Source organism: Emys orbicularis, chromosome 5 (genome assembly GCF_028017835.1).
Source record: "Emys orbicularis isolate rEmyOrb1 chromosome 5, rEmyOrb1.hap1, whole genome shotgun sequence".
Lineage (NCBI taxonomy): Eukaryota > Metazoa > Chordata > Testudines > Emydidae > Emys > Emys orbicularis.
The window spans coordinates 93,896,193-93,909,988 of record NC_088687.1 but is presented as its reverse complement, the minus strand read 5'-3'; the positions used below and the strand labels follow the sequence as shown (position 1 = coordinate 93,909,988).

At 41.0% G+C, this 13,796-nt stretch overlaps 1 protein-coding gene across 2 annotated transcripts in view; it reads right to left on the bottom strand.

The window, feature by feature from the left end:
- LNX1 (ligand of numb-protein X 1) overlaps window positions 1–13,796 on the bottom strand; it is a 94,326-nt gene that overhangs the window by 30,425 nt on the left and 50,105 nt on the right. For both annotated transcript variants that reach the window (XM_065405257.1, XM_065405258.1), the window contains exons 4-5: window positions 5,278–5,480; window positions 1,110–1,481 (exon numbers count right to left, since the gene is read on the bottom strand). In XM_065405257.1, the coding sequence (XP_065261329.1) occupies window positions 1,110–1,481; window positions 5,278–5,480 (575 nt within the window). The remainder of the gene's footprint in view (window positions 1–1,109; window positions 1,482–5,277; window positions 5,481–13,796) is intronic.

The window sequence follows — 13,796 nt, the reverse complement described above, 5'->3', positions numbered from 1 at the left end:
GCATTACTACATGCAAAATGGTTCCATACACATGTATGCTACACCCCACCAAACCAGACAAGTAGAATAAGCACAATGACTTTGTCATAAATGCAAGGCTTAGCAGTAAATTACTCTTGGTTGTTTTGCTAGTAGCACTGCGCCATTTTAAAGAGAAAATTGTAAAGATTAGGTCTTAAAGAAAGACTAATCCAAATGGCTGTGTGTGGGGGTGGAGGATGTGGAAAGAAATCAAGTTTGTAGTGGGGAGCAAAGTTAAGTGTTCTGTGGGCAACTTAAGTGTATTTGGTTTTGTAATTTTGGTAGGGATGCTTAGTACCTTGGATAGATGCCCCTTTTAATTCTTTGTATATATGTAAACAAACAATAGACCTAATCTATACAAATCTTCCCCAAAGTGCCTGGCTCTCCAGATGCAGGGTGTAGGTATGGCCCACCTCTGGTATAGAATCATAGAATCACAGAAGATTGGGGTTGGAAGAGACTTCAGGAGATCATCTAGTCCAACCCCCTGCTCAAAGCAGGACCAACCCGAACTAAATCTTCCTAGCCACTGTTACTGTAAATGGTATCCGCAGAAACCACTGAGATTGGAAGATAATACATATGTTACCAATGTTTTCTCTTCTTGGCACAGAGCAGGGCAATAGAACTCCTAATATCCTTTGACAAAGGGTATATATTCTAATGCTTCCATCACCCCTTACCATGCCGCCTGTCCCAAGAGTGGTAGTACTGAGCACATCAGGAAGTCTGGCATCCAACAAGTTAAAAATTCTATTGCTGACAAGCAGAATATACAAAGAGATTAAATCTAGTTTAAAATAATAACTAGGCCTCTTGAATAGTCTTGTACATATAGAAGATGTCTGCTATTTTTATGGAGTTCTTGGCCAGTATGGGCAAAATTCTGTTCTCATTTTCACCCATGTACTTTCCCTGAAGGCAATGGGGTTGCATGGGTTTAAGTGACAGCAGAATCTGGCCCCTGGCATCCACCCTACCACTTGATATGGCTCATCGTGTGGCATAGCATTGGATGGGGGAATTATGTTTTTTTTGTCTAGTTAAAGGAGTTTAGAAACTGGGGTCAAGTCGTCATGACAAACCTGTATCAGCTGGGCTGCATTTTCCGGACTGCCGTACCGAAGATCATGGCCATTAATAGCTAACACCCGGTCGTTTTCTCGAAGCTGTCCATCACGGGCAGCCACACCTCCTTCCAGCAAGTTGAAAATAAATACCCCGGATTCATCTGCCTTGCGGACCAGCTTTATTCCCAGCTGCTCATCTGGGTTGCCTTTGTTTAGAACCACATGAAAACTGTCATCCCTGTTGTAGTGAGCATCAAGAGGAAGTCTGTTATTTCGGCATCGGTACCTCTGCTCTCTGAGGACAGTGAGTCGGAGCACCTGACAAGGCTGCTTCAGAACTGACAGGGCGTAGTTGTGAGGAACATTGATGATGTCCATGCCGTTCACCTGGAAGAGAGAACCATAAATCAGCAATGTAAAGAAGCATCTAATCTGAACTGGCACTGCAGACAGCTGATCTATTTACACAGATGTCTCCATGTTCACTGACGTGCAGTATTTGAAACGGTGTCACACAAGAGGCCAAGTTTTTATTATATAATATCCTCCCCCCAAGGACAGGACGCAGCGTACAGACACTTACTGTCTTTTTCCTCTCTCACTGATTGTCTCCAGACATAACTGTTATTTTTCAGTTTATTATTGCCCCTCCTCAGGCCCCAATCTCCTTTTGTGTATCTTCATTTTATTCCACTAGTTTCTGATTTCAAACCCAGCTACCCTTCCTCCCACTCCCACTCCTTTTCTGCAGTGTCCTTGTTCATTATCTCACAACCACTGTGGTTACAGTAGACAGTCTGTATCCCCAATTTCCGACCTCACTAAAGAACTTCTAATTAAAATGGGGGAGAGGGGGAAGAAGCCCTGAGTAGTTTTAATTCACTGTGGTCCAGAATCTCAGCTTGAAGCTATGCTGATTTACATCAGCTGAGGAACTGGCCCTTCATGTTTCCCTCCATTTCCTGGGTCAGAAGAGTTCACGTTTCTTTCAAATGGCTTCAGACAAAGAACTTTAAATCAATCGGGCAATTTTTGTTCTGTAAAACTGACTGGTTACTGCACTTTATCCTTACTAAATGAAAAACATTTGCAGGGTTTTAATTTGCTGGAGGAAAAACCAAACTAGACAACAGCCTCTATGTAGCTTTACATTATAATAGCAGAGCCATTTAGCATTTAAAAATGTTTCCGTACTGCAACAAAAAAGATCTCCAGCAGGGGTAAAACAACTCAGCTTGGCTTGGTTTTCTAAACTGCTTCTGTGGCCACTAAATGTAGGCTCTGCTAACCTGTTATCTTGAACTCTCAGCAATGCTGAAACTCTACAAGGACAAAAGAAAAACAGACTTAGGCTATGTCTACATTTAAACCATTACAGCAACACAGCTGCGTTGCTATAGCGCTTCAGTGTGGACACTCACTACAGCAAGAGGAGGGGTTCTCCTGTCGCAGTAATTAATCCACCTCCCCAAGAGGTGGTAGCTAGGTTGACAGAAGAATTCTTCCATTGATCTAGCGCTGTCTAGGGAGTCAGGTTGGCTTAACTACTGGCTTTTCACACCCCAGAGCAATGTAACTGCATCATCCTAACTTTTTAATGTAGACCTGGCCTTAAAAATTCAGTAACTCTGGATAGGCTTCTCCTCCAGTTACCTACAAGTATTATGTAGAGGAGAATTTAACTAGGACAAGGAATAAATAGACCAAGGGCACAATCCTGCATTATTGACTACAATTGATTCTGATCTTGCTCTCATTGAAGTTGATGGCAAAACTCCTTTATGGGAAAAGGATCAGGCCCCAAGTGGGCAATCAAATCTTAATATCTAATGTCATGATGCCGTGAGGTGCTGAGTACCTCCCCAGCAGGACGCTGAGTGTCCTCAGCTATCACTGATGTCAAAGGCAGTTGAGAAAGCTCAGCAACATTCAGGTGGTGCTCTGCATCTCAAAAGATCAGGCCCTGTTACATTACTAGAAAAGAAAACTTAATAAGAGAATTCAGCACAGTGTTCAGTCCCATATACCATCATGTGCCAGCAATGCCCCTCTGCCATGTACATTGGCCAAACCAAACAGTCTCTACGCAAAAGAATAAATGGACACAAATCTGATATCAGGAATCATAACATTCAAAAACCAGTAGGAGAACACTTCAATCTCTCTAGTCACTCAGCAACAGACCTAAAAGTGGCAATTCTTCAACAAAAAAACTTCAAAAACAGACTCCAACGTGAAGCTGCAGAACTGGAATTAAATTTGCAAACTGGATACCATCAAATTAGGCCGGAATAAAGACTGGGAGTGGTTGGGTCATTACAAAACCTAAACTTAAATTTCCCCAATACGAATTTCTCCCTACTGTTACTCACATCTTCTTGTCAATTGTCTGTAATGGGCCACTCTCTTACCACTTCAAAAGTTATTTTTCCTCCCTTGGTATCCTGCTGTTAATTGATTTATCTCGTTAGACTGACCTCACACTTGGTAAAGCAACCCCCATCCTTTCATGTATTTATACCTGCTCCTGTATTTTTCACTCCATGCATCTGATGAAGTGGGTTGTAGTCCACGAAAGCTGATGCCCAAATAAATTTGTTAGTCTCTAAGGTGCCACAGGGACTCCTTGTTGTTTTTACTAGATATGCTGTACACCAAAGGTCATAAAACAGGGGGACTGTGAAAGGAGGCACCAAGCTGGCTGTCAAAAGTTATAGATCTGAGGGAATCCTGTCATATAAATATACAGGGACTCCATCAACTACACACCCTCAAGGCAATGAAAGAAGGGAACTAGTATTGTCTTTGTTAAGTACTATTGTGCTATTGCTGTTCTCTTTTAAGAATTGAAATACTATAGATTTTAGTAGCCATGCAGGCCTCAGAAGCTTACAGGCACAGTGTGAGAAATGGTACTTGCAGCAGAAGCCACAGTTGAAATATACAAAAAACAGATTATTTTAAAGTAGTTGGCCTCATATTTTGCCCATCCATCATCCATTTCTATGGAAACAGGAATGGAAGTAGCAGCTGACAGCCAACGTCACGTAGTTATTCAAGCTTTCTTACAGATTTCAGCTGCTGCCGCCGACTGAGCTGTTTACCAAACAGCACCTACAGAATTAGGGACTCATCCTGCCAGGTGTTGAGAGTCTCTCAGTGCCGATGAGAACTGAAGGCACTAACCACCCATTGGACTGGGCCTGTAGGAGTTTCAGGGCCAAATTCTCTGCTGGTAGAACTCTATTAAAGTTGCATCAACTGAGAATTTAGCTCTCAATTTATTAACAACACTTCCTTTAAAAACACAAACCCACAAGCTCTAATATTAGAACAGTCTTTGCAATGCCCTTAAACTGAATAAAAGATTTTTAAAGAAATCAACATTTCTTTTATTCAAATATACAAACATTCCTAAACCTTCCCTTTCCCCTGCCAGTTTAGAAAAACACCTGTGCATTTCTAATGGTGCCGTTAAACCAGATGCCAGAGAGTGACGGGTAAATTTAAAGGTTTGGAGCTTTGGTTAAGTGTCATTCTGCTTATCAGAAGCGTATCTTGGCCCTCATTCTCCTAACCCTGCAGCTCGTGTAGTCATTAGTGCAAAGGAGGTGTAAAACACTGTCAAGCCAGAATGGTAGCATTTCATACACCCTTTGTGCTAATGTAAATCAGTAAACAAGGAGCAGGGCAATGGAGAATTAGGTCCCTTTCATCCACAAGTGGATCTCGAAATGTCACTAGAGCAGACTGAACTGTACTTCCTGATTCTGTCTGGGTCAGAAATGGCACAGGAATACTCTCTCTTACTGCATTTTGGGAAAATGAGCAAACCAATCAGTAATCTTCAGAAAAAGGTTTGGTTGAAGTTTTGAGCAAAAGTTAGAGTCAGTTCTTATTTGTGCAATGCAGTTCATCCATCCTTATTCACTGAGGCCCCAATTCGGGAAAGCATGCCCACTCAGGACAGCACTCAAATACATGCCTATATGACAGAAGGAACCATATCAAGTACCAGAGCCTGCAGTTTAATGACACATCTTGTCATGCATTATGCTTTCTGTATACACAAACAGGTAAGTCTTACCTCCCTTTCTTACATCCCTATTGCAGTATGTATTTACATTGACTTGTTCTTTGTTAAGATGTTAACCCTTCACCTGGCATTTCCACAGTACTGTACCTTTAGTATCATGTCTCCTGGCAGTAATCTTCCATCTCTGGCAATCACCCCATCTCGATAGATATGTTGTATAATGATGTGGACCAAAGGTGTCTCACTGCCTCCAACAACTCTAACAGCAAGACTTTCTTTGGGATCAGTACGATTGATCTTAATACTGGTAATTTCTCCATCTGGAATCAGGTGATATAATCTGGGGAAGACTGAAATGCACATAAAAAGTTATTTATCTGAAATAATAATTATGCTTTATTAAAAACAACACCATAATTTCAGGTCTGCAGCAGATCCAACCAGGTTTTAGCAGTCGATATGGTTTATGTTAAAGGGGAGGAGAGGATGCCCTGGTTTTTTCAGGGATTGTTGTAATTAGTAAATTCAAGGTTTAATGTTTTCTGCAATCAGTTCTTCTCTGCATCTTCTACCTTGATGGACTGCGTCTTCCCCACTCATAAGTACGATTCTACAGAACACTGCTTGGACCTTCAGAGTGATCCAGGCCGGTGAAATGTATTTAAAGGAAAATTGCAGTGATTTGTTCTAGTATCCTAGGAGAACTAAATAGGTACTTTACCTCTCCAATACCCTCCCTACTCAGGCAGTTCTTTACTGGCCCCAGGAATGTCTTAGAGGGACATGTGTAACTACCAGACAAACCAAGAGCCTGAAGGGGCCGCAGCCTGACCTATTAGCCCAGAACTCTCATCTGAGTTGTCATAGACTTTCATGTGTGTGTCTGTCTGTCTGGGACCGACCTGAACATTGCCTATTATTGATTTAGTAGCCCAGGGTTTCAGCACCAGAACAGAAAGTTCCAAGGGACGTTTGGCTCACAAAACGTGAGGAAATATTTCCTCACATCTTCACGTCTAGAAAGTTTCCTAATATCCAAATTAAAGGGAGGAGGAGATCTTCTGTGTAACCTAAGAGAAGTGACGTTTCCTCTATAGGACCCTTCCTACTTCACTATATGGAGCTCAAGCAAACTCATTGGAATAGGAATCCCTTGCTCCTCCTAACTTAAGTGTGCAAAATGTCCATATTAAAGCAGCATGCACTTGGACAGAGAGCAGACAGAGATCCCTAAGGATCTGAGGTAGACAAGGCTCCATCCAAACTTCAAGGGTTTTCCAAACTCATGGGCCCAGCTACATGAGAAAAAATGACTCATTGCGGACAAATCAGTCATATACAATACACAAGGGTTTAGTTTAAATTCTAATTGGGAAATGCAGACTTAAATGTGTCTCAGCATGGAGCCAATTTAGTGGAAAGGGACGATAAATCTGGAGTCATCAATAGGGGATGTGCTATCTCCCCAATGTTGTCTACGGCCTGGTTAAACATTACTACAGACCCTTAGTTTCAGACAAATACAGCCAGGCAGCTGGGTGTCCTGGTTATTACTACATGGTGTTATCTCCCATCTATAGAAAAGTAATATGGCATTATTCCCAATACAGACCCCAATTCAGCCAGGAATTTAAGAACGTGCTGAACTTTAAGCATATATATAGCCCCACACAAATCTTGCTCACGTTCTTAAAGTCTGGCATGTGCTTTAGTACCTTTCTGTAGCAGCACTATACCATATAGAGACAAACTAGCTTTGATTTTAGTAAAAGGAAATTTATTTGAAGGGAACAATGACCTTATTTCCCCTCGATGCTGGAATATTTTCCACCTGACTTAAGAAGCCCTCCTGCCGCCCCTCCCCGCCCCTGGTGGCACAAAACCATGATGTTTCCTTAGCTGTATTATGTGGAGCTCTGCTGTACTTGAGGATCTGAGCATAGGTGTATTATCTTTTAAACTATAATTTACTGTAGAAGTATGTTCCTTTCCCAAATGGCACATTTGTCTGTACAATGTTACTGTAATTTTCTTCCCTTTTATGAGTATTAAAACTTTTAGTTCAAATTCATTCCTGTCTAAATCCAAATCTAAAATCAATGGAGTTACACTAAGGAAGTATTTGGTTCAATATTATTTTACACATGCCTTAGTATTTTTAATGTATTCATCTGTCCCAAACCATCTATTACAGAAGTAAAGGCCCCACACATGAGAGAAGGCATTTTGAATTTTTGGCACAAGGGATCTTTTGATTGTAAGAGTGAGCTCACACGAATAACCCACTGGTAGAGAAATAATGTATCATCATTCTTTTCAAAGAACCATAATTACCTATTTTTAAAATCAAAGGGCAGAGGTTGCCATTAAAAAGCCAACACTTAACTAGAGTTGCAGCAGAACAGTATCAGAGAGCACAGTATTTCCGAGTCTAAGTTTGTTGAAGAGCAAATAGATTGAGAGAGAGAGAAGCTGAAAAAGAATAGTAGCATTGTGTTGCATCCCTTACCACTCCTTTGACTGTAAAATCTTCAGGACAGGAAACTCTCCTCCATCATGTCTGTAAAGAGCACCTACCAGCAGCACAGACTTGGTCTTTGTTGTTTACATACAGTAGATACAGTTTATTACTGATCTAGGTAATTATACAGCCTCATCACTGCAGTATCTGAGTGCCTGTTTCTCTTACACCCTCCTTTTAGTTGTTTCTGCTACAATACCAGCCCCTTTCTGTTTTGCACATGCACTAAGTGCCAGATAGGTGGAAGTCATGTTACTTTGCCATTTACCCCTATTTTTTTGGACCAGGTTTTACTCAGTTTGTAACTTATCCAACCATTTTAAGTCACCACTGAATTTGGTCCCAAATATCTTTAATAAAGGATCCACACTTTCAGGGCCTGATTCTCATTTCAGCTAAGTGGGTGTATAGCTGATAGAAAGGTGTAAAAGGGCTATTGTGTAAATGAGAATCAGAACCCCAATATTTTTCATTGTACCTAATCACCTATAAAACATCTTGTCAGTCTGTCCTAGGCATTTTTCATGTCCCCATCACTGTATTAGCTAGGTGCCAATGGAATCCTTGTAGTTTGATCAATGCAACTGATCAAAAAACTGCTTGAATTTCACATTCCATGGCGACTTGTTACGGCTTCTAACAAATTGTACCATTTGATTTTAATCAGACTCTGTCTCTACAACTTATTCTCAGAACCTTTTCTAGTGAATTATACTGATCAATCTCTTGATCACTTAAACACTGTGGGCCTGATACACTACTATGTTATTCCAGTTTTACACCAGTCTTGCTGTAGATTTCAGCTGAGTTGTACTAGCATAAAAGTGGAGTACAGGAACAACTGTTGTATAGTTTTGGCTCTTTGCTTCATGTATAGACGATTCTTTTAACTAGTTTGTAACCTATTGAGTCTTGCAGTGGCATGTTCCTGTCCTTCACTACAAACTTTTACAGCATCTTAGTTGCAGATACGCCAAGAAGAATTTTAATATCTAATTTGCTTTTACTCTAATCAAATGTGTAATCTACAAAGAAATCTCTCCGAGAATTTTCTCTTTTCTTGCCAGTCGCCCATTATACAGGTTTTCCTCTTATACTCAACTGTGTGCATTTGATGTCTGTAAAGAACATCCTGTAAAATACAGAATGTTCTTTAGAAAAAGTAGACACTTCTGCCCATAATCCAGGTGAAATAACTGGATTAATCTCTTTATTTCTGCTGATGGTTTCTTTAATGCTCTCCTGGATGTGTCTATATTCACAATATCCCTTTCTACTTTGAGCCTGGTTTTCAGTTGTATGTTTGTCTAAACTGTACCAGATTAAAAACTAGCTGCTAACCAGATTAGACCCCCTTTTAAGCAGAACAAATCTATTATCCACTCATTTCATTGTCCATATGAATTATGAAAATGGTTGATTAAAATATACTTTACCTATTTAAAATAGTAATATACAAGAAAAAACCTGAATGGCCTTTTAATTTACTAATATATTTATTTCACTCAAAAGAGTTAGGCCTGGATCCAGCTACTGCTTGCGTATGGGTGGATGCCTGTGCCTGAACAGAGCCCCACTGACCAGGCTTTGCACAGGTGCAAGTCATGCGTCACACACAGCTAGTGGCAGGGTCAGAGCCTTAATCTGTGTTTCCCCCATTTATTCCAATCTTCATTGTATTCTTAATTAATTAGTTATCCCCCATCCTCTTTCAGCAGGTTTTCCAGAGCAGGAAAACCATTAAGTATTTCATACCTTTCTTTCCCCATTTACACTTCCAGTCTTTACATATCGTTGAACGGCAGAATCTAGAAAGAAGTAAACTTTCTGTCTTGTTTTTGGTGACTCTGCTTGCAGATTTTTCTCCATACTCTTGTATATTTCTCATCGGGAGTGGTATGGAGCACTCTGAATCTGTCAATAATAATAAAAGGTCATCTGTATTCAGAAATATCCGATGTACTACTTCCTCAAGCTATACTCCTTTGATAGCAGCATGTAATATATTATTGACATTACAGTTTTAAATAAGACAGGAGAGAATGGCCATTCCTGTTTAAGACAGTACCTCTGTTCGCTTGAAAAGATGTAAGACTCTGAGTGCTCATTAGTACTTTAGCTACAGGATTTTTATATAAGACTTTATGTGCCCCAAATTTATGTTACTTAATGTAAACATAAATTCAATGCTCAAATTTAGCAAACTCATATGCATCTACTGATCATGCTGCTAGTGAAATATCCTGTTCCTTAACATCCTTAGCTTAATATCCTGCTCCTTAACTTCCTTAACAGGAAATATCCTGCTCCTTAACTTCCTTAACTTCATCAGGTGTGATGAGTGCTGGATAATGTCTGCTATTAGGTTTTAACCCATGTTGACCAGACTGAATTATTAACACAATTTGCACCCCATGCTGCAAATCTATATTCATGCTAGTAGGCCTGATTCACGAGTAGCTCACTGAAGTCAATAGGTTTATTTGCATGACTAAGGACTACTCACCTAAATAAGGCTATGCAAGTGCAGGCTATCATTTCCTTTATCCTCGTTTCCAGAATTTAAGCAATATAATCAATGTTATAATCAATTGTTAGCAAATACGCAGATCTATAATTCTCACACACAAGTTTGACCCAGTTTGGTTTCTGTGTTACATTAGAGTTATTTGAGCCTTGCATATTGTCCTTTGCAACCTGCTTTAATATTTGATTTTCCTAACGATTTTCAGTCACTTCGGAGACAGGAATGATCTATCTATCTATCTACTTTTAATTCTCCAGTGAAGTAATCTATACTTTGGGATTTTACCTTTTTTTAACATCTTATTGCTTCTGTGGTTTCTCCAGTGGTATATCAATTCTCTCAAAGAAGGTTTTGTAGGACTGATGATATGATTGTTTAAGATCTTATAGTATCTCAGTAAAATTGCACTTGTTTTATTTGGTCAGTAATCACATTTCCCTTTATAGTCAATTCTTGCCTTGCACAGGCAGGCTACAACAGGAATTTATCTTAAATGGTGGAAATCCTGCAGGATTACTCTTTTTCTAGGTATTTATGCCTTGTGCATCACCATGGAATCAGAGTGCTTAAGATCCATCCTTTCTGAGATCTCCACCATCTGTTTTCTGAGATTTTGGCAAAAACAGAACCAGAAATTCCAATCTGCTGTGGTGGATTTTAATTTGAAAAACCACTGAAAGCGGGTTAGACTCCACATTCTAGGTTTGGGCCACCTCTAGAATAAACTTGATTTTTTTGGTGTTCTTTCTTTGCTCTGTATAAACCATTTTCCTTTCTTTATACAAATCTCACAGGCATGATGCTGAAAAGGGGATTCTAGTTCCCTAAAGTCTTAACTTTTTCTCATCTTTTCAGTATCTCCATTTCAGTATCTCAAGGACTCTCACCTTGCTCAGGATCAATTCCTGCCTCTTGCACCAAAGCCAATTAGCCAGGCTTAGTACAGGGAGTGTACCGCTACAGGCTTCTCAGCAGCCATTATTGCAACCCTGAGACGGCAATAGCTCTTTATAGGGTGAGGAGTAGAGGCTGATGGATCTCCATAAGCACAAGATCCACAACCCCTATTCCACTCGTACCCCAGCCTGCCCAGCAACTCACTTGTATTGATCCCCTATAAAATTATTAAAAACTCCACAGTGTACAAGGAGGCAGACATCCTGGCAATGTCCACACCAGCTCTACTGCCCTCTCCAGCTGAGAAGGAAAGGGTAGATGTGTCCCTCACTGCAGGGTGCCACCTGCAACATTGCAGTCCCTAGGAGGCAGCCAAGCCTCATGAGACATATGGGAATGAGAAAAATTCAGATAAATCAGCTATTTTAAAGTTATTTTAAGATAAAGCCCATTAAAAAAAATTCAATTAATTTGTTTAAATTAACCAATTTAATATTTACATACAAACAGCTTTAAAGTTGTCGGAGTTTCATTGGTTTCCAATGAGTCCTGAATCTTTTTTGGGCCTAACTTTGCCTCTTGAGATTGTCAAGATGACAGCTTCTTGCTTGACCGCTCACTATTCACTCACCTTCCTTTTATTCTTATGCTTTTTATAGAACACTGCAGTTTCCCTGTAAATTCCCCCCCCCCCTCACTGGGATAGCCTCATAAGACCTTTAAAGAGCCAACAAGCAGACCACACACTCTTACTCCAAGATACACCTGCTGCCTGGATGCGTTTGCTCTATGTTTGTACAGCGCCTACCACAATGGAGTCCTGGCTCCTAGGGGCTACCACATTACTACTAATAAAATGATTATAATACAACAGTTACAAAAATGATGCAGTGTGGAACACATTCCATCTAAAATAGCAGGAAATGTCATTCAGCAATCACAATCTCCATTTATTTTACAGCTTCCTAAAATAACTAATGAATGTTACTGAAAACCATCAGCATGAGTACCTGTTACAGTTCCCACAGTTAGTGTTAGCCCTAGGTGGTTTAAAATTAATACTGTAGACTGGTTTGAATAAGGAGTATATATGTCTCTGTTGGACAGAAATGAACACAGACAGGGTGGTGCCAAACTAGGAGTATATTGACACACGTGGAGTACACCATAGTTGTACTGACTTGCTCATGGTACTTGATCATTTAAGTCGGCTGTTGAGGTAACTCACAGTGACAGACCTAGTCATAAGAAATTACATCTTAAATGCAACACAGTTGGAGAGGCTACTTCAAAACCTCAACACCTTCTTTCACTTCTCAAAATGTAAAACCATGTATTTTCAGGCTCTCTTAGCATTTCAGGGATGAAGTAGGAATTATTTTTAAACCTTATATGCTATGAGTTAGACCATTCTCATTTAAACTCCATCAATTTGGATGCCATATTGTAAAGAATTTTAAAAATCCAGTTTACTTCTCAGTATTTATGCTCTTTGTTTTTTTAGCATTTCAGGCCGAGGCAGAGAGCAAGTCTAAAATTTTTTAGACTAAATGGTTGGGGTTTGACAAAGTTATCAGCAACTGAAAACAGGGGCTTACCATGGAAAGTGTCGGGCAATCTTAGCTTTAGGTGGCACTACCAGCTCCATTTATAATTGATCATTAAACTCCTAAGAGAGCCTCTAGGATGCTATAATATAATCATATTAAAGAGACAATCAGCATTGTTTAATATTTATCCAATGCCTCCGTGTCCATGGTGAGTGAAAGAACTGTGTGAGGGCAAGCTAAACGGAGTCAAGACTGTTTCACTGTGGATCTTTCCACCTTAATGAAAAGCACGATGAAGAGGAGTATAGACCATCACTAAGGCTAAGATTTTGCCATAGATATTTTAGTAAAAGTCATGGACAGGTCATGGGCAATAAAGAAAAATTCGCGGAAGCCATGACCTGTCCATGACTTTTACTAAAAATATCCATGATAAAATGGGAAGGGACTAGGCAGCTATGGGTGGCTAGGAGCTCTGGGGCCCCCACCACCCATGGGGGCTCAGAGCTCGAGGGTTCCCCTGGCCCCCCGTGGCGGCTGGGGGCTCTGGGGATCCCCCTGCCCCCGCGTCTGGGAGTCCCCCTGCCCCCACCACCGGGGAACTGCGGGGGTCCCCCTGCCTGGGGAGCTATGGGTGTCCCCGTCATGGTGGCTGGGGAGCTGCGGGATACTGCCCCTGCCTGCAGTGGCTGGGGAGCTGCAGGGGTACCCCTGCTGCCCATGATGGCTGGGAGCTTGGGGGCCCGCTGCCTCAGGTGGTGGGGGTACCTCACAGTGGGGCTGGAGTCATGGAGGCCTTTGGAAGTCACAGATTCCATGACCTCTGTGACAAAATCGTAGCCTTAATCATCACCTGAGGCACACAAAAGCTAGCCTACCAGTTTCACATTATCAGCGCAGTGCCACAGTGAGGATATCAGACTCATCATATAAGGAAGAGTATACAAGACAACATGGGCTATGGCAAGGAGGTTATTCTAAATGCTGTTCATGCTGTGCAGCTGCAGGAAGCGCAAGCATCACAAATGAGGTTCTTACTTGCCCCTTATCCATGGAGCTCTTGTGCCTGAGGTACAGACAAACACAAAACAGAGCCCCCTCAGCCAGGCCAGGGGAGGGAGTTCTGAGAGACCAGCAGATCAGCCACAACAGACGTTAACTCAAGCTCAGT